We start from the raw sequence: 19,208 nt of genomic DNA, 5'->3' as shown, positions 1-19,208 counted from the left end.
AGTATGGTCGGCTGAGCTGCAGGGGATAACACCAGGGGTTATTGATGAGACTGGATCAATGGCTTAGCCAGATAACTTCATATTATGAAACAAGTCTATAAAGAGGTGTACACATTCTTATTGTTAAATTAGCTAAACCCACTCACTTGGCTAAACTATAATTAAGCAATAAGGCCCGGGGGGGTATATGGCCAATATACCATGGCTAGGGGCTGTTCTTATGAGCAACGCAGAGTGGCCATATACTGCAAACTCCCAAGGTGCCTTATTTCTATTATAAACTGGTTACCAACGTAATTAGAACAATAAGTTTGTTTTTTGTTATACCAGTGGTATACGGTCTGATATAACACGGCTTTCAGCCAATCAGCATTCAGGGCTCGAACCACCCAGTTTATAATTAGTAATTAATTTCACAGGGGCTACAAGTGAAGGAGAAAGTGGTACAGCAGCAATACAGGACAATTCTTTTTATCAGAAAACACATATGAAAGATGTTATTTGTCCCTATTACACTGTCCACCAAATCCCCCTTTTAAGGTAGCTAGCTAATGCAATGTGAAAGTACTTTTTCCTCTCATGTGGTACAGATGAGAAGGTCCTCACATGAGTACTACATGCAGCGTGTTAGCTTTCTTACCCACCAGTCCACCCCACCAACCACAAGATAGTTGACTTGGAGCACAGATAGCCGAGACAGATTGCCTATTCAGGCAAAAGAGCGTGGCACAGAACCCAGAAATATGGGGCAAAGGTCCCCAAACAGTCTAGCAGTTTTCCTAAAGTAGCAAACATGCCAGTCCAAAGCCACAGCTTACTGAAACAGGGAGTCTGTGTAGTCAGTGTGGTTCTCACCTCACACGTAATGGTCTTCCTGAAAGCGTAATTGCAGCCATATTACGCACCATCACTTCAAGGAAGTTTGCCATGGTCAAGAACCAGAAAGAGGGGAAAGGTTGAGTCTACTTTGCAAATGGCATGATAATACAGAACATGAGTGGGAATCCCAGGATTCCAGATAGTGGTATGTGACAATGGCATTTTATAGTGGACTTTACAACCTTGGTCTGACTGGCAGTCACATTTTGAAGAATGTGAGTGAGACTGGAGTGTGAAAAGTAGCCTGTTTAACAGTCATCAAGGTCTGAAAATGTGACACGTATTTTATTATTGCCATTTCAGTATTGCCGAAATGACAACACATGGTACTCTGTGACTAGTGACCAGATTATTTCACAACAGAACCAGACGACTGCCTTCCTCCTCTTGTCCTGCTTTGGGAAATCATGTCAAAGGGCATGGTGCTTCGCTCGCTCGCACACACACACACACACACACACACACACTTATCTAGAGCAACTTACAGGGGCAATTAGGGTTAAGTGACAACACTGGACATAAACCAACCAACCACACATGATGGTCAATGTTCAGCAATATGTGTAGTGTTAGTCTTAGCTCTCTTTATTCTTCATTGTGGAGTTGTCAATTCCCTAATATAAAATAATAGTAGACATGTTGCAAAGACTCAGGAGATAGAGTATTGGAAGTGGGTTCAGGTCGAGCATAGCTACTGCTGGTATTTGTCTTATTGTTTCACAAAATACAAGTTTCACTCTTAGGATTAACTATCTGCCTAGTTCAACTTCAAAGTTTTGCAGGTAGATGAGACCCACAAAATGGGTCAGATTTTCACCTTTGACATAATTTGACTTTCTTTATTTGATGACACATCAGCAAACATTGGACTGCATTGTAGAACTTACACTCATTGCACTGTTTAGAAGCAGCAAGATTGATGGGTTTCTGTAGTTGTATGAAGTAGCATCATAGACTATCACGCTGACTAGATAGTGGCTGATGAGTGATGAATGCTTTTCACGTTATAAGACTGCAGTAATACAGTAGCCTATACAGCACTACTACACTTATTAAAGATGCATTCCGGGATCCTAAGCACTTACAAATTTGTAACATACTGTACGAATTGTATCCTAAGCACTTACAAATTTGTAACATATTGTACGAATTGTAATTTGTAACATATTGAACGAATTGGAATTTGTAACATATCATACGAATTGTATCCTAAGCACTTACAAATTTGTAACATATTGTACGAATTGTAATTTGTAACATATTGAACGCTTTGCATTACAACTAAAAATGTCAGGACGTAACATATCCTACGAAATGGATGATGTACAGTTTTCGGGGACCGTTTTGGCTTGTGAGCACTACTTTCAAAACAACTGGCTGAAATGATACAAAACCTCTACAAAACCACACAATTGTACCTCTGTTTCATGACTAAAACACATGTAACTCACGTGATATTACTTGCACAATATATTTTGGCAAGATGGTTTTTTTTCAGTGACCTTGCCTTTGTACCGACTCTTGGCTGTTTCCAAAACAACCCTGGACAAATGCCATTATAGAGTGCATCAGATATTGAAGACATTGACTCAAAGCAGTTGACTCCAACACTGCACTTCCTCAACACCCATCATCATGAATATTCATCATTTGACACTTTGTGGGAGTTGATGTGGATCTCATTGTGTATAAAACCCAGCACCTCTCATTGCATCTTTGCTTGGGGATGCTTGACTAAGACGAAATCTAAGGAAAGCATTTAACAGGTCCCTATACACGTAAGTACATTTAAATATTTTCAGCTCTGTTCTGTGCAGTCTTCATTCAATCTTATTCAGAATTGAAGAGTGTAATCTACATTGTCTGAATATTTTAGATATTATCAGTGATATATTATTTAATGCATTATGATTATCATAAAATGTACAGCGGTCAGTACTAATAATTACGCTAATTCGTTTTAGTTTAATTACCACATTTGCAGAGCCATTAAACAGCCTATTAATTATGACATTTCCTTTTCCCTCAATAGACTGAACTTAAGACAATGGAGACCATAAACGAGATCATTCCATTCGCTAAGGAGATGCTGAGCCAGAGGCCCAGTCGAGGCATGATGAAGGTGTACCTGCTGGGCTCTACCCTGGCGTTGTTTGGAGTGGTCGGTGGGCTGGTGGAAACGGTCTGCATGCCATTTTGTGAACAGGAGCCATTAGACGAGGAAATGATCAAGCTGATCACAGAGGAGAAGAAGAGGCAAATGCTGGAGCCAGAGATAACCACTATCGAGCCTGATGTTGTGGATGAGTTGCAAACGGAGATTGATGCTAAGAAGCCACTGGAAGGTCGTCAGAGGAGGGCGTCTATCAGGTCACATGCCTGTTGAAGATGCACTGCAACACCCTCTCATGTTACACACACTAATGAAACCAACACTCAGAACACAAAATGTGGTGAAATAAGCTGTCAACCAGGCAATCAAAAGAGATTGCACTTGGTGATTTTTGTCATGATAATTTGGCCATGTTTAGGGACCCCTTGACTTATTATTAATGAGAAGAGAAGAGGCTGAATGGATGGATGGACGGACGGATGCAACAACAAGCTACAGTGATGACTGGCTGCTGGGCAGCAGAAGCTCTGTGACTGATTGAGAATTTGTATTTTCTTTTGGCTTCCTAATAAACCTATTTTAGGTTACCACTGGGTCATGAACTGGTTAATGTCAAACAGTGCTGTGAGTAGTCTACTGTAGCCTATCTAATTATGTATATAAACCCTAGGCTGCTTTAAAGCCACTGCACAGCTATTTTTGTACTCCATTGTAAAAATATTTTGGAAGCTATAGAAATGCATTTATAAATGTGTACATTCGTTTTTGCTAAGTATATTCTATTACATACACATTGATGCATACATTTCAATTGTATTATGTGAACTGAACATAAAAACAAAAAATAAAGACATTAATAAAAACATTTTCCTTAAAGGAGTTTTTTCTACCGGAAATGATGCGAGTGTTTTGTTTTTCTGTCTGTCGTGTGCCTAGCTAGCTAGGCGAACACTTTTGTTGTCAGAAAGGTGTGACTTTGTGAAATAACTATTTGGTAGCAAATAAACAACCCACCGTGCAGATGGCGGACCCTGCGGTGATGGCGGGTGGATTCAGTGCTATAGTAGGGGTAAATAAGATTGTTTGTAAGCTAACTTGGCTACAATGTTAGCTATCATCAGGCTAGCTTGTCAACATAACGTTAGGTTAACTACAATGGTTGTAAATCGCCTGTCTCTGTCCAAATTAAACTAGCACATTAAAATACACAAGACATTTTTCCAGAATTTTGCCTCCTCAAATGACATCCATTAGCTAGCTAAGTTTAAACGAATGTTTTTTTGTTTTAACTAGGCAAGTCAAGAACAAATTCGTATTTACAGTGAACAGTGGATTAACTGCCTTGTTCAGGGGCAGAACGACAGATTTTTACCTTGTCCGCTCGGGGATTCGATCTAGCAACCTTTCGGTTACTTGCCCAACGCTACTTCCCGCCCCCGTTGTTGACTTGCTGTTCACAATCATGTCATGCCATTTGCAAACTGGTGTCGTTAATCCTGTATAAGCGTGTAGGTAGCTAGTTGGCTAACCATGAGAGAAAGTGTTTTCACACTGACATCTGTATGTTTTGCAGCGTTCAGGGTGTGGTAAAGCGACGTCCAGCCCGGCAGAGAATTACCAGCTTGCCCGGCGTCGCACCCTCCAAGTGGTGGTGAGCTCTCTGCTGACAGAGTGTGGGTTCGAGAGCGCAGAGAAGGCCACCGTGGAATCACTGACTGAGATGATCCAGAGCTGTATGTAACCATTGTGTTTTGTTGTTTTTGAAAATGTAATTCATACATGTTTTGGATTAAACTAATAACCCTTTGCTGGCTTGAATTAAACAACAAGCCATGTCAAGTGACTAGGCCTTCATGAAATCACCACAATTGTCTGTATTACTGACCTCTCATCTGTGTCTATTCCCTGTACTTTTTTCAGACATATCTGAAGTAGGTCGTTGTGCCAAGGCATACTGTGAACACACAGCTCGAATCACGCCCACCCTCTCTGACGCTGTGGTCACACTCAATGAAATGGGTTAGTTTAACCTCAGGAAAGATGCAAAATAATTACAGCTTGAATTAGGATTGGGCGGTATACTGTATTTTATGATATACCGGTATTGATGCAGGGACCAGTTTGGGTTTTTACTTTACCGGTATTTGAATGTTCGGTTTGTTAAATGTGATACGCCATGTGTAATGTCAATTTTTATAGTTTACTTTGCTACTTGAGTCATCTCTCTCCGTGCCACCTTCCACACAGACCTAGCCACGCCCCTGTCACTCAAGGAGCACATTTGATGTTCCTCAACCACGAGACACTTGTGTTCAGTCTGTGTTCAGTCTGCATGGTCTACGCAGCACATGCAACAATGTTGATGACAACAATGCAGTTTTCAATTTGCTTCTTAATATAAATCCACAAGTGTTCTATAATGACACTATTAGTTTTTGTTTCTTACATCAGCAAACAGCTAGTTTGTCTTTTCTTAGCAAGTTGCCCTAAATCTTGAGACACTAATTGTTAGCCGCTAATAAATGTACTGAGTAAGAGCAAACGTAGCTTACAGCTTGATAATACCAGTGATGGTGTAGACCTAAATCAGCATGTTTGTGCAACAGTATCTTCTAAATCAAAGAGGAATATGCAAAGCAAGAATATGTTAGCTACATGAAGTAGCTAAGAGAAAACATTCAATGTAGCCAAAGCTTTTAAGGTCCAGTAGGAAACACTTATCAACACTTTAGTTCCTACCCTCTCACAATAACTCCTCCCTGGCATTTTAATTCGTTGTCATCTCAAAAAACACTATATTCAAAGTGCCCACTTATATTCTAACTATAGAATTAGAATAGTCATTCTATTTCCATGATTCCAACAGTTTTGCTCTAATTGGCCAGTCAAATCGCAATTGCAACATTTGGTTAAAAATAAGTCCTAGATTATTTGCCCATATCGTGCAGCCCTACGTGGCAGTGTGGACCTTATCTCAATTGAGCAGTGGTGTAAAGTACTTAAGTAGAAATACTTTCAAGTACTACTTAAGTCGTTTTTTTTTTGGTATCTGTACTTTGCTTAATTTTTTATTTTTGACAACTTTTACTTTACTACATTCCTAAAGAAAATACTGTACTTTTTACTCCATGCATTTTCCCTGACACCTAAAAGTACTCATTACATTTTGAATGCTTAGCAGGACAGGAAAATGGTCCAATTCACGCACTTGTCAAGAGAACATCCCTGGTCATCTACTGGCTCTGATCGGGGGACTCACTAAACACACATGCTTTGTTTGTAAATTATGTCTGAGTGTAGGAGTGTGCCCCTGGCTATCCGTAAATAAATAAAAACAAGAAAATGGTGCCATCTGGTTGCTTAATATAAGGAATTTGAAATTATTTATACTTTTACTTTTGATACTTAAGTATATTTAAAACCAAATACTTTTAAACTTTTACTCAAATAGTATTTTACTGGGTGACTTTTACTTGAGTAATTTTCTATTAACTTATCTTTACTTTTACTCAAGTATGACAATAGGGTACTTTTTCCACCACTGCAATTGAGTGCAGGAAATACAGAAATGATAAAAGTGCTGAAATTTGTTTTGGTTGAATTGAACAGTATAAAACAATCAATGGAGAAAGACAATCAGTGAATTGAAATCACTTAATGTATGCGTTGCCACCCTAGGATCACTCACTACTCATAAAGCAAATGTAGAACTTTTATTATTCATAAACTAAAAATACCATCATACCGTAAAAAAAATGTTTTAAATACCATGATATAATATTTTGGCCATATCGCCCAGCCCTAGCTTGAATATGAAATCCCTATTTAATTTGTCTTCATTAACTTATTTGTTTCACTTACCACCACAGGTTTCAATGTGGACACTCTGCCAGGGTATGCCAAGAGATCACAGAGGATGGTTATAACTGCTCGTGAGTCTTTACTGTTAGTAGACCCTCAAGAGGCTGGTATTTACCCTGCACCTTAGAGGCTGCTGCCCTATATACATAGACATGGAATCACTGACCACTTTAATAATGGAACACTAGTCACTGTAATAATGTTTACATACTGCTTTACTCATCTCATATGTATATACTGTATTCTATTCTACTGTATTTTAGTCAATGCCACTCCCGACATTGCTCAATCTAATATTTATATATTTCTTAATTCCATTCTTTTACTTTTAGATTTGTGTATTGTTGTGAATTGTTAGATACTACTGCACTGTTGGAGCTAGGAACACAAGCATTTTGCTACACCCGCAATAACATCTGCTAAATATGTGTATGTGACCAATACAATTTTATTTTATTTAGACTACAACTGAGGACAAAACACAAGAACACTATAGAGCAAGCTAGTAACTGGTCTTAGAATGAAAGTAGAAAGACGCTTAACTGGCAATCTGTGTGTATTTTTCAGCTCCAGTGACGAATGCTCCTGTGATCCCAAAGGCCTTGATTGCTGGACAGAAACGCACTCATCCCTCCCACATCCCCAGCCACTTCCCTGAGTTCCCCGATCCTCACACTTACATCAAAACTCCAGTGAGTCAACCACACTTCTTAGTTTTCCAAGCCAGAAACATACTTGATTTAGTATTTTTTACTGACACTTTTCCGAGTGGTCTAGTGAAAAGATTTTTAAGATGAACAAATTAGTGAGTTTCCTCGGTTGTCTTTCTATCAGACGTTTCGGGAGCCTGTGTCAGATTACCAGGTGGTGCGAGAGAAGGCAGCTTCTCAGAGAAGGGATGTAGAGCGAGCACTCACACGCTTCATGGCCAAGACTGGAGAAACACAGAGCCTCTTCAAGGATGATGTCACTGCCTTCCCATGTGAGCGAGTGCTCGTTGTTGTTGTCAAGCATGATTCTCATTCATGCTGTTGAATTGAAATGCTGTACCTTCAGTTTTGCATAGTCTGCACAAAAATGCTTCTAATATGGAACAGAAGTTTACTGTTCCCGTTGATCTTATTTCCTACTAGAGAGAGTGTTGGGTACCTGTGTTTACATGGGTAATAATACTGATGCCTTTGTGATTGCCAGTGATCGCAGAGCGGCCCAGCTCCATCCCGTACCTCAGTGCCCTGCTGCCCTCAGAACTGGAGCTGCAGACTCTTGAGGAGACAGACTCCTCTGAACAGGACGACCAGACCGACAGCGAGAACACGCCAGTCAACAACCTCAATGTGAGTCAGGGACATGGGCCAAGGGAAATATTCAACCTTGAGTCTTTATGATCTGCAGTGCAATGTGGTTTGGCCTATACAGAATGAACTTCAATAGAATAATCATAGAATAATGAGGGTGTTTACAAAGCCATTCATTGTTAACAGCAAATCTATATTAAAATGTACCTGGTGTGTTGATTGCTACAAAAAAACATTTGTGAAATTAAGTTTGTTTTCCTCATCTATGCCTTTAATCAAATTTAGGATGATCCTGGAGCTGATAAGGAGAATTCCGTGCTTCCTGCTGGGGGCATGGTTCCCTTGGTGAAGGTCAGTGAAGAAAACATGATTGACAACCCATACTTGAGGCCAGTCAAGAAACCCAAAGTGAGGAGGAAGAAATGAGAGTTTACTACACTTAGCTACTAATTTGGCCACAACGAAGAGTGAATTGTAAGAAGCAGTCAACAGCTCTGTGCCTCTGAGAAGTGGACCCACGTGGACATCTGAGGTCAGGGACTCCAACCTCTCATCTTTCTACATGGCAAATACTGCTCATTATGATACCCTTCACCAGTTACATTCATGAGAAAACAGACATTTTGCAATTTAATATTTTTCAAATTTGTGGAATGGTTCTGTCGTGAAAGAAAATATGTAACATTTGCTAAAATGTTATTTATTTTTAGCCATTTCCAAATTATGATTTCAGTTTGTGAATAATGAACAGGAAATAAATGTTTTGATTTGTAATTTTAACATTAATTTACCCAAATGACACATTTTAGCCTGTCGCCAAATATACACTGAACAAAAAAATAAACACAACATGTTGGTCCCATGTTTCATGATCTGAAATAAAACATGTCCCAGTTCTTCCATGACCTGCATACTCACCAGACATGTCACCCATTGAGCATGTTTGGGATGCTCTGGATCGACGTGTACGGCAGCGTGTTCCAGTTCCCGCCAATATCTAGCAACAACTTCAGTATCTGGTGTGAAACTGCCATTGAAGAAGAGTGGGGCAACATTCCACAGGCCACAATCAACAGCCTGATCAACTCTATGCGCTATATGAGACAAATGGTAGTCACACCAGATACTGACTGGTTTTCTGATCCACGCCCCTACCTTTAAGGTATCTGAACAGATGCATATCTGTACTCCCAGTTGTGAAATCCATAGATTAGGGCCTAATTTATTTATTTCAAATGTACTATTTCCTTATATGAAGTGTAACTCAGTAAAATCTTTGAAATTGATGCATGTTACATTTAGATTTTTGTTCAGCGTACATGAGGCAAGAATTGGGCAACTTCACTCCCCACTTCGTATACCTTGAGATATTGGTCAATTGTGAGGCTATATTAAAGCTGAGAAATACAATCACTTTATTTATGCTTACATCAGATTGACCTCCAGAAGAGTCAGGAGTAGAACAACTGTAGATATGCCACCCGACTCCTTTGCTTCACAAACTCCTTGTCACAAAGCAGCTATGTATGACAAAAATGAAACAGATGTTATTGCTGACAATACCAGTATACAGTTACATCTCCATATTACTTTGTATAGTAATGCAAAGTCAAACTTATAAACCCACCTCTGTCCTCAAGGCTTTCCTCTCTAATGTGGGCAGTCTACCCCAGTCTGGGGAACCAAATTTCATAGGCCATGACACCTTCCGGTTCAGAGTAGTATCATGAGCATATGTCCCTGGGCTGCATCATAAAAACAGCTGTTAGTAGTCAATCCATTTGAAGAATGATAGCATGTACATGCTACATGATATTCCTCAAACTCAACTCTTGACTTTGAAGACAGTTCCACTGCTTTTTTTCATTGTTCCCCTCTAATCAGGGACTGATTTTGACCAGGTGGGTGCAATTAATAATCAGATGGAACAGAAAACCAGCAGGCTCCGAACCTCATAGTGTATGAGTTGAATACCCCTGCAAGAGATAATCAGTGTTTTCCTATTATGGACAGTTTGAAAAGGGTGCCACTCCCCATTAGCATTCACTCACCCTGGTTTGAAGTCAGCTGTAACAGGCTTGGTCCTGAACCTCTTTGTGGTGGAGCTGAAGGGGATTCTGCCAGGAGGGTATACTTTAGACCAGGTTCTGTCCTGCTGATACCTCTGAGGGGAAGGAGTGATTGTCTGGGTGGTGGGAGGAAAACATTTAATGAGAGAAGGATATTCAGAGACCTATATACAGAAGTAAATGTTACAATATGCCTATAAGAAGATAATTTTTCAAATTGCTTTCAATGTAATGGCAATAGGTTGACTCATTTCTCACATCGTTAGATAAACTTTAAGATTTTTCAAAAACACGTTGGCTCTCAACATAAATCATGCATATTCTCATAAGGCTTTAACATCATACCTGAGCACAGGGCAGAAACCGTGCAGATGTCCTTGCAGCAAGAGTGTATCCTTTCTTACTCTCAGGTCTCTTCTGTACATCATACAGAATGGTACCAACCTGTTGGAACAATGACTAACATGAAAAACCTCACAAGAGAATGTAAGGATTTTCTAATGTTGTTTGAGTAGCTAGCTTCTGCAATACATTATTACCATGCGGAAAATAACCAAATTGGTTTATTTGAGATCAACAGGATAACAGATCTTTATGAAGTGTATGGATAGAAGGTCGTTGAAAGAACATGACAGTAAGCTACTCAGAAAAACTCACATGATTGTCATAGCAGCCGGGGCCACGGTGTGGGGCTCCCTCAAGTGACAGCTTATTGCCCAGCCGGTTATGTGCACAGTGGGTTGGAAACAACTTCCGTTCCTGGCAGCTGCCAAAGGCAACGCACCGCAGGGGAGCTATAAATTCAAAGATAAGATTGGACATTTTTAATTGACGCTAATAGATAAAAACGCAATGGGTGGACGCTAATAATTTTACCTGCATCCAGTGCTGCCATGATCCCTCTTCCTTTTGTTTACCTTCTTACCGGTAACGATGGGAACCAGGTGGATGGATGGTATAGAAGGGATCCAGTTTTTGTCAAATTAACGTCAAAGGTAGATTTTTGGGGGGCGGGGGGATTTAAACTAACCCTAAGTAACCCTTTTCTCAACCTTCTACTAACCTGCTACGAAAAGTCAAATCTGACGTTATTTTGACAAAAACTGGATCCTTCTAGCCATGACAGGATGGATGCGCGGTAAATTATGCAAATACTTGGCTGGAAACTTCAGGTTGACGTGAATGGCTACCCTGTTCTCCACTTTCAACGAATGAGAATGAACTTGTTTACTTTAGCAATTTAATAATGTGACCATAATGCAATATTCATGTGATAATTATAATCAAACATATGTTATCTGGAGGCAATGTTTGGACAGTTTGACCAGACAAATAAAAAAACGGTTACACCTGTTTAAGCAAAGGTTGTGGGACATTTTAAACTACCAAAGCAGCCGTTTTTATCTCAATATCAAATAATTTCTAGCTAACAATTAAGTACCTTACTGTGATTATTTTCAATAAAAATGGTCAAAAAGAAGAAAAATATATATTATTAGCAAAGAGCAATTTCTCAAGCAAGAATTTTGCAAGGACTGTCTGGGAATGTTCTGAGTGGGAGGGGAAAACTGAAAACTAGCTGTTATTGGCAGAGAGGTTTGGAACTCTATTGGTCTATTAACCAATGATGGTGATGACATCAAGCATGCCAAAACTCCATCCCACCAAAACAGCCTTCTACTAAATTCCAGGCAGTCTTTTCAAACAGCTCTTACACTAAAAGGGCATGTATTATTTCAACCTCATAGTGGATATTTACATAAACTACAGGAAAAACACCGTTGACTCCACTGGGCCTTAAAGGATAGTGTTTAAGAGGCACATTTTTTATTCTTAATAAATTGCATGAGTTGCTTCAAGATGGCAAAGCATTGGATTTGAGTATACATTTGGTTCTGTATGTGTAGGGGCATGAGGGTCCCTGATAGTTTGACATTTCATGTAATTTCAGCATAACTTTACACTTGTCAATAATAATTAAAAAAACACAGGCTAGCATTGTTGTGTAAAACTGTATTTTTGGAACAAAGTGATACAAAACAATTTGCACAGCATTCTGTGATCTTAAATTCATCCCACTGGCATTTCCAACAGCAATATTTAGGGTAGGCATTGTCAATAGCATAAGTCTGCACACATACGTTCAACTTCATATGTACATGCAATTCATTCATTATTATTATGTTCTCTTTTTAAATTACACAGCTGAGAAACTTACAAAGCAAGTGAAATACAACTAAATCAGTCCCACAACATGCTACAATCACATTAATTAAATTGGCAACAAAAGCTTCTCTCTGACAATCAGCGGTATTACTTGTACAAACAAACCCCTTAATTGGCACTCATTGAAACATGCGTGATCCGAGAATGTATCAAGGCAAAAGAGGAGTATTGACAGTACATCATGCAGTTTCCTTTGGGCAAGTGCAGATGAAGAGAGGCTATGGAATGTACCGCCTTGCAAGATAAAATGGTAACACAGACATAGAAACACATGGATGGTGTCAGAGGAACACAGGCCGTGTCAGGGGAAGGCCCTAAAAATTGTCCGACTCCAGCCACCCAAGTCATAGACTGTTCTCTCTGCTACCGCACGATGTACCACGTTTGGAACCAACAGCTACCTGGACTATCTGCATTGACCCTTTTTGCACTAACTCATATGACTCATCACATAAGCTGCTGCTAATGTTGATTATCTATCCTGTTGCCTAGTCACTTTATCCCTACCGATATGTACATATCTACTTCATACCCCTGCTCATCTACTCGGTACTGGTACCCAAGTTATCATTACTCACTGTGTATTTATTCAGTTATTATTTCTCTGCATTGTTGGGAAGGGCCCATAAGAAAGCATTTCACTGTTAGTCTATACCTGTTGTTTACGAACCATGTGACGAATAAAATGTGATTTGACAAAGGCTAAGAGGATGGGAATGCTCAATGCTGACAATCAGAGAACAGGGTGGAGGTGGCTAAAGCAAGTAAGCGAATGACAATAGAATATATCGAATAAGTCATGAGCAAATCAAAAGGAGGGAACATAAGTTAGGGGAGTGGAGGGGTTAGCCTGGTTCCAGATCTGTTTGTGTCGTCTTGCCAACTTACATTGTCACATGGTCAATGTCACACGACAATGACCATAGGGGTAGGCAAGACAGCACAAACAGATCTGGGACCAGGCTCAGGGGCGTTCTCTTGTCTTCATTACTCCGACTGAGGCACTGAGATTGAGGGGCCTTTAGGGTCGTCAAAGCGGTCCATGGAGCGTAGCTGCATGATCATGTGCATGCCGTAGGTGAGGATTAGCAGCATCAGCAGAGAGGTGATCAGGCCCATCCAGATCCCTGGTGTGAAGAAGCCAGCACAGTCACTGGCATAGGAGAAATCTGTTGTCTTGTTCAGTATACTGAAGCCTTGGATCTATATGGGGAATGAGGGGAATAAGCAAAATGAGTAACAAGGAATTAAAGAGTAAAGACTAAACACTTTTTGTTCAATGAACCCTCTAGAACACTGCTTATTGACGGGCGCTTTCTTTTCCGACATTCATGCATCAGTACCTGGAAGTCGGTGAAGAGAATCCTCCACTGGGTAGCATTCTGAGTGCGGGGCACAAGCAGTGCATTACGGAAGTTGTTGACATTCTGGCAGTGGAAGGAGTACTCTGCGGGGGCGTAGATGCCCCGGCTGCCATTGTAAATGGCTGTATCGGCATTGAATAGCAGTTGCACTGTGTCCAGGGTGAACCAGTTTCGTGCAGACACAGGGTAGCGCCGCTGGCTCATGGAGAAGCTAGAGAGGATGAGACTTGGTGAGTATCATGCTTTAATTAAGCAATAAGGCACGAGGGGGTGTGGTATATGGCCAATATACCACAGCTAAGGGCTGTTCTTATGCACAACACGACGCAGAGTGCCTGGATACAGCCCTTAGCCGTGGTATATTAGCAATATACCACAAACCCTGAGGTGCCTTATTGCTATTATAAACTGGCAATTAGAGCAGTAAAAATAAATGATTTGTCATACCCGTGGTATACAGTCTGGTATACCATGGCTTTCAGCCAATCAGCATTCAGGGCTCAAACCACCCAGTTATGACACATTTAATGTGTGTAATCTCACGCTTAATATAGGAGTGAGAATGTACAGGAATTCATTGTTTATACATTGGACAGATCGATACATGCAAGAGCAAGGTGGTGTATTTTCATAGGAACTGATGCTCTGCACTTTGGTGTAATCTTTTATAATACTTGTTTTGCGTATTATCGTGATAAAACTACATTATAATACTTACATGAGACGGAAGGGGTTGTACGTTGGAACAGAACTTCCATAATCAAGGACAAGCCTGAGAAAGACGAGCACACGTTGTATTCAAAACATCCGCCATTATTGTATAGTGTAATAGTAATAATGTCACCAATAAACAAATTCCAAATTATTAAATCAACACACAATTGGGTAATTTGATAGTGCTAAGAGATGTAACACTTGTACCATAAGACACTAATCAACTGTACTTTGTACAGTACCAGTCAAAAGTTTGGACACACCTACTCATTCCTGGGTTTGACTTTATTTGGACTATTTTCTACATTGTAGAATAATAGTGAAGAAATCAAAACTATGAAATAACATGTAGTAACCAAAAAAAAGTGTTCAATCAAAATATATTTTATATTTGAGATTCTTCAAAGTAGCCACCCTTTACCTTGATGACAGCTTTGCACACTCTTGGCATTCTCTCAACCAGCTTCACCTGGAATGCTTTCCCAACAGTATGGAAGGAGTTCCCATATATGCTGAGCACTTGTTGGCTGGTTTTTCTTTACTCTGCGGTCCAACTCATCCCAAACCATCTCAATTGGGTTGAGGTTGGGTGATTGTGGAGACCCAGGTTACTTTATTGGTTAGTACATGATTCCATATGTGTTATTTCATAGTTTTGATGTCTTCACTATTATTCTACAATGTAGAAAATAGTAAAAAATAAAGACAAACCCTTGAATGAATAGGTGTGTCCAAACTCTTGACTGGTACTGTACCAGTACAGTACAAGTGTCATGTCATAGTAAAATGAGAGTATGAAGCTCACTGTGAATTTGTTTCATTACAGAAGGACCCAGCCGTGCTCACAGAGCCACCTGGAGCAAAGGTCAATGGACCGAGGTCAATCCATTCCAGGTTATTAAAGCTGACGTTGAGATTCTGGGCCCAGAGCATGATGCAAGGGCCACTAGTAGTGTTAAACATCAAAGGCGGTTTGACCTCATCGATAACCGCCTGCAGCAAGGACCGGCTCATAGAAGACTGGCCAACCATGGATGGCTCCTCAATCACCTAGGGAACAAGAAGGTAAGTAGAACACAATAAAAAAATACAACTTTATTGATAAGGTCAGTAGAACATAACAAAAGAACACCACATCACTTTATTTTAAGTCAGGTGAGGGGACAGTAGAAACTACAATGCTGAAAACATGCTTATACACATAATGTAGATTAGAAGCATATGTTTGATTATTTTAAAAAGTTACTTACTCGTGAGGGCTTGAGTCCAGTGTAAATAGCAGTGTAGGGAACACCCTGGGCTTTCATGATGCTCAGAACTTTACCAATGACCTCATCTAGGGCGATAGGAAAATGCACCACTCAGACATACCGTATGACACATTGTTGAGTCACAGAAATAAGTAGTTATTGAATACATAAATACCAATATATAAAATAACAACAGCATTTGGACAAGAACAATAAATGGTCAAAACTTCAACTTACCATTGCTACGCAGGACTTCCTTACAGGACAGGTAAGCACTGGAACATAAACAAAGAGCATGAATATACAATACATGCTTAAGTTACTGTACGATTGTGAATCAATCAAATAGTATTTGTCCAAAACACTGGACTCTATAAACATTTGGTTTAATTGTATTACCTAGTAGAATAGGGCAGGATGATAAGCAGCAGAGTGTTGTCTGATGCATTGAGTCGGAGATGCGCCAGTGTGTCTGGGTCTACGCTGAGTGGGGAAACACCCAGCTTCTCCTGTAGCAGACCTGGGACGGCACTAGCACCAAGCCATGACAGGGCAGGCAGCACCAACGAAGAGGAAGACTGTAATGCAGACTGGGAGAGAGAGAAAGGTCAAAGTTAGTTATCAACCTATATCTGGGTCTGAATTTATAAAGTGTCTCAAAGTAGCACTGCTGATGTAGGATTAGATCCCCACTGTCCATGTTATCTTAATCATTGTGATCTAAAACCTCTCCTCTGGGATCCCCAGCTGTTCCCTGTATGATCTATTCCAGAGCTAGCACACCTGATTTAACTTGTCAACTAATCATCAAGCCATTGAATAGGTGAATCAGGTGAGCTAGTTCAGGGCAACAACAAAATTGGGAACCGTCTGGGGGTCCCAGAGTAGAGGTTAGAGAACCACTGATCATAGATCACCACTCCAACACTGAGATGACACTTTATGAATATGGGCACTGATCATATTAGTATCCCAATACCCAGCCTCACCTCAAAGGACAGAATACTTACCTCCAGGTTGGGAAAGGCACTCTCATGATTGTTTCCAAAAACACCCCCATACCTTGTGAAGTCATCTTTGCTCAGCTATGTAAAAAACAAAACACATAACAACAACAATGTCAGTGTCATCTGCTTCAATATAAAAAGCTAAAACCCTTTTTCATAGTATCAATATTACTACATATCTAAAACAGATGGTCTGAGAATGGGAAGTAGTAAAGGGGAAGTGGGGCTGTGGCGCATTGTCACACCAGAATGAGAAACACCAGGCCAGGGCATCATGGGCTTCATTGCATTTCCATACAGGATTCACCCCAGTGTTTTACCCAAAAGGCTCAGACTTTTCTTTCCATCTACGTGGGCCGACACCGTGCTCACGGGGCCATGGCTCCGGCGGACCTGCTCTCACTTGGGGCCAAAGACTGCCCCCTGGTACTTTTCAGCTGTCATTTACATAACAATAGCTAACTGTGAACAATAGCTAACTGAACTCTTCACAAGTCCTCACAGTCAGCCCTAGCTATGGAAACAATTTCCCTAGTATAACATAAGTGTGTATACACTAGTGTCTACCTCTATCACTCCAGTATCCCTGCAGATAGTAAATATGGTACTGGAATGTACTGACCCTGTATATAGTATGCTTACTTTCTCATGTTCTTCTTATATCTATTTATCGTGTGTTTTTGTTCTACCTTATGTTATGTGTAGTATTATATTGTTATTGATTACTGCATTGTTGGGTTTAGAGCTAACAAGAAAGGCATTGCACTGTACTTGCGCACATGACATTAAAACAACTTATTACAGTCAAAAAGCATACTGCACTGTAGCTGGTCTAGCTCTGCACTACTGTTCCCTAAAGCAGGAGTACAGTAGGCTAATTAGAATTTGACATTACATACTAACACTGGCATTGATCAGGCTTCAAATAGTATTTGCCAAGTAGTAGACAATGTTTCATTGTACAACTGAATACAATTATGATTTATCTCAGGCCTGACCTTGTCCTGTAGGAAGAGAAGCACGTTGTGTGGGGCAGACCCCAGAGCAGAATTTAGGTAGGACATCAGTTGGTCATTAGATATTATGTGACCAGCAGCTGGAGATGCCATGGGTGGCAAGGTGTACCTGGATATATGAACAAAATAGTTTTATATCAATAGAATAACAAGACATCCAACTACTACAGCTGGACACAAATCAACAACTAACATGGCAATGATTAGAAATAGCTAATAAAGATCCTTTTTTTTTTTTTTTTATTAAGGATAAATGCATTTACCCTGCTAACGTTATACGTCTTATAAAACTGAATATAGCTAACGTTACAAGGCTAGCTAGCAATCCAGCTGGAATGGTTAGTTTAGCATGCTAGCTAGTTAAACTAGCACAGTGCTTAAAATCCCTTCGCTTTCAAACTAATAATACATATTTACCCTTCACTGGACCACATTACAAGTGGTACCTGACTGCTGCAATGTCCAGTAGATAATAGGGCAAATAAAAGAGCAATAAAGGCCATGATAGTACGCAATTTACTTGACGACTCAGATCCTGCCATGGTAGGTTTTCTTTTCCGTAAAGTCCAAGTCACGTGGGGTAAATCAGCTGACTGTCATGGGAGTCAATGGAACACTTCCTTCTCACGCAGCCTGCCCTGACCCATCTTTTCACAAAGACCACATTGAGTTTTTATAAATTATATACTGTGAATGGGAAATAATAACTCAATTCAATCTTAACCGTTTTTGGGGGCAAGCAATGTCACAAGTTGCAATATGCAAAGACATTTTTTTACCAATAAAGCCTGATTTCTTGTGGCAATTTATTTAGCAACACAATATTCGATATTTAATCTAATTACATTCGATAAAGATCTGTAACATTATATAATCTCATTAGGTTATGGTTAGTTTATTTAAGTCGTAGCAGATGTATAGGCCTGTGATTGTATCAACTTTCTATCTGTGAACACCTGACAAAGTAATTGCAAGGCTGTTTATGCCTAATCTCAGAATATTGGTGAATATGATATGGGACTTTCAAAGTAAAACGGGCGCTATATTGTCCGAGAAACCTTTTGCGCTCTCCGTGGTCCTGAAACTTGAACCTGAGTGGCCTGTCAGAACGGGTCAACGTTCAAACAATAAACCTGGCATCGGTCCATGGTGCAGATATGAGTGACAGCTAGCTTCATTTTCGGTCCATACAATGGAATAGGCCATATAGTAGGCTATACATACATAGGCTAGGCAGTTGGACGTTTTCAGGCGTGTCTAATCTTGAGGATATAGCCTATAGGGCTAAAATTAATGGCTTTTATATGCCACCCAAATCAGGTTGATGAACGATTAATAGGCTACACAAAGTAGCCAACATAATGCCTAAATAAGCAAGATGAATGTTATGTAACACTTCGCACAGCTGATG

The 19,208-nt window shown here is 40.1% G+C and overlaps 4 protein-coding genes across 5 annotated transcripts; 2 read left to right on the top strand and 2 right to left on the bottom strand.

Annotated features, from left to right (window-relative positions):
• Positions 1 to 2,918: 2,918 nt before the first annotated feature.
• LOC120060654 (G0/G1 switch protein 2-like) lies at positions 2,919 to 3,829 on the top strand. Its single transcript, XM_039010044.1, has one exon. It carries the CDS (start codon positions 2,927 to 2,929, stop codon positions 3,263 to 3,265), a length of 339 nt encoding a protein of 112 aa, XP_038865972.1. The 5' UTR covers positions 2,919 to 2,926; the 3' UTR covers positions 3,266 to 3,829.
• A 65-nt stretch (positions 3,830 to 3,894) lies between these two features.
• Positions 3,895 to 9,064, top strand: LOC120060653 (transcription initiation factor TFIID subunit 8-like). 2 transcript variants are annotated; one of them, XM_039010042.1, is made up of 8 exons: positions 3,895 to 4,061; positions 4,566 to 4,725; positions 4,913 to 5,011; positions 6,862 to 6,924; positions 7,421 to 7,545; positions 7,688 to 7,835; positions 8,048 to 8,190; positions 8,437 to 9,064. In XM_039010042.1, the coding sequence occupies exons 1-8, from the start codon at positions 4,014 to 4,016 to the stop codon at positions 8,575 to 8,577; spliced, it is 927 nt and encodes a 308-aa protein (XP_038865970.1). In that variant the 5' UTR covers positions 3,895 to 4,013; the 3' UTR covers positions 8,578 to 9,064. The 2 variants fall into 2 exon arrangements, with proteins under 2 accessions (XP_038865970.1, XP_038865971.1); XM_039010043.1 differs by lacking the exon at positions 4,913 to 5,011.
• Positions 9,065 to 9,602: 538 nt separating this feature from the next.
• Positions 9,603 to 11,115, bottom strand: LOC120061100 (protein pitchfork-like). The gene is made up of 6 exons (XM_039010649.1): positions 11,097 to 11,115; positions 10,878 to 11,014; positions 10,566 to 10,664; positions 10,203 to 10,336; positions 9,779 to 9,896; positions 9,603 to 9,671 (listed from the first exon to the last, which is right to left on the bottom strand). Exons 1-6 carry the CDS (start codon positions 11,113 to 11,115, stop codon positions 9,603 to 9,605), a joined length of 576 nt encoding a protein of 191 aa, XP_038866577.1.
• Positions 11,116 to 13,024: 1,909 nt separating this feature from the next.
• LOC120061077 (V-type proton ATPase subunit S1-like) lies at positions 13,025 to 18,360 on the bottom strand. The gene is made up of 10 exons (XM_039010596.1): positions 18,215 to 18,360; positions 17,780 to 17,906; positions 16,785 to 16,859; positions 16,174 to 16,364; positions 16,012 to 16,049; positions 15,775 to 15,860; positions 15,330 to 15,574; positions 14,529 to 14,582; positions 13,790 to 14,021; positions 13,025 to 13,649 (listed from the first exon to the last, which is right to left on the bottom strand). Exons 1-10 carry the CDS (start codon positions 18,337 to 18,339, stop codon positions 13,434 to 13,436), a joined length of 1,389 nt encoding a protein of 462 aa, XP_038866524.1. The 5' UTR covers positions 18,340 to 18,360; the 3' UTR covers positions 13,025 to 13,433.
• Positions 18,361 to 19,208: the final 848 nt, after the last annotated feature.

This window comes from Salvelinus namaycush, chromosome 16 (assembly GCF_016432855.1).
Source record: "Salvelinus namaycush isolate Seneca chromosome 16, SaNama_1.0, whole genome shotgun sequence".
In the NCBI taxonomy this organism is placed as follows: domain Eukaryota; kingdom Metazoa; phylum Chordata; class Actinopteri; order Salmoniformes; family Salmonidae; genus Salvelinus; species Salvelinus namaycush.
This window is presented reverse-complemented; position numbering and strand designations above follow the sequence as displayed.

What these genes read in the sequence shown, in the direction of transcription:
- LOC120060654 (XM_039010044.1), top strand. Translation starts at nt 2,927, where the DNA reads ATGGAGACCATAAACGAGATCATTCCATTCGCTAAGGAGATGCTGAGC.
- LOC120060653 (XM_039010042.1), top strand. Translation starts at nt 4,014, where the DNA reads ATGGCGGACCCTGCGGTGATGGCGGGTGGATTCAGTGCTATAGTAGGG. An exon ending in TGATGTCACTGCCTTCCCAT is followed by an intron (nt 7,836 to 8,047) that starts GTGAGCGAGTGC and finishes TGTGATTGCCAG; the next exon opens with TGATCGCAGAGCGGCCCAGC. An exon ending in CGCCAGTCAACAACCTCAAT is followed by an intron (nt 8,191 to 8,436) that starts GTGAGTCAGGGA and finishes AATCAAATTTAG; the next exon opens with GATGATCCTGGAGCTGATAA.
- LOC120061100 (XM_039010649.1), bottom strand. An exon ending in CCGGCTGCTATGACAATCAT is followed by an intron (nt 10,665 to 10,877) that starts GTGAGTTTTTCT and finishes TTGTTCCAACAG; the next exon opens with GTTGGTACCATTCTGTATGA. An exon ending in GGTTTCTGCCCTGTGCTCAG is followed by an intron (nt 10,337 to 10,565) that starts GTATGATGTTAA and finishes CCCACCACCCAG; the next exon opens with ACAATCACTCCTTCCCCTCA.
- LOC120061077 (XM_039010596.1), bottom strand. Translation starts at nt 18,339, where the DNA reads ATGGCAGGATCTGAGTCGTCAAGTAAATTGCGTACTATCATGGCCTTT. An exon ending in GTGCCTTTCCCAACCTGGAG is followed by an intron (nt 16,365 to 16,784) that starts GTAAGTATTCTG and finishes TCTCTCTCCCAG; the next exon opens with TCTGCATTACAGTCTTCCTC. An exon ending in CTGGACTCAAGCCCTCACGA is followed by an intron (nt 15,575 to 15,774) that starts GTAAGTAACTTT and finishes CTTGTTCCCTAG; the next exon opens with GTGATTGAGGAGCCATCCAT.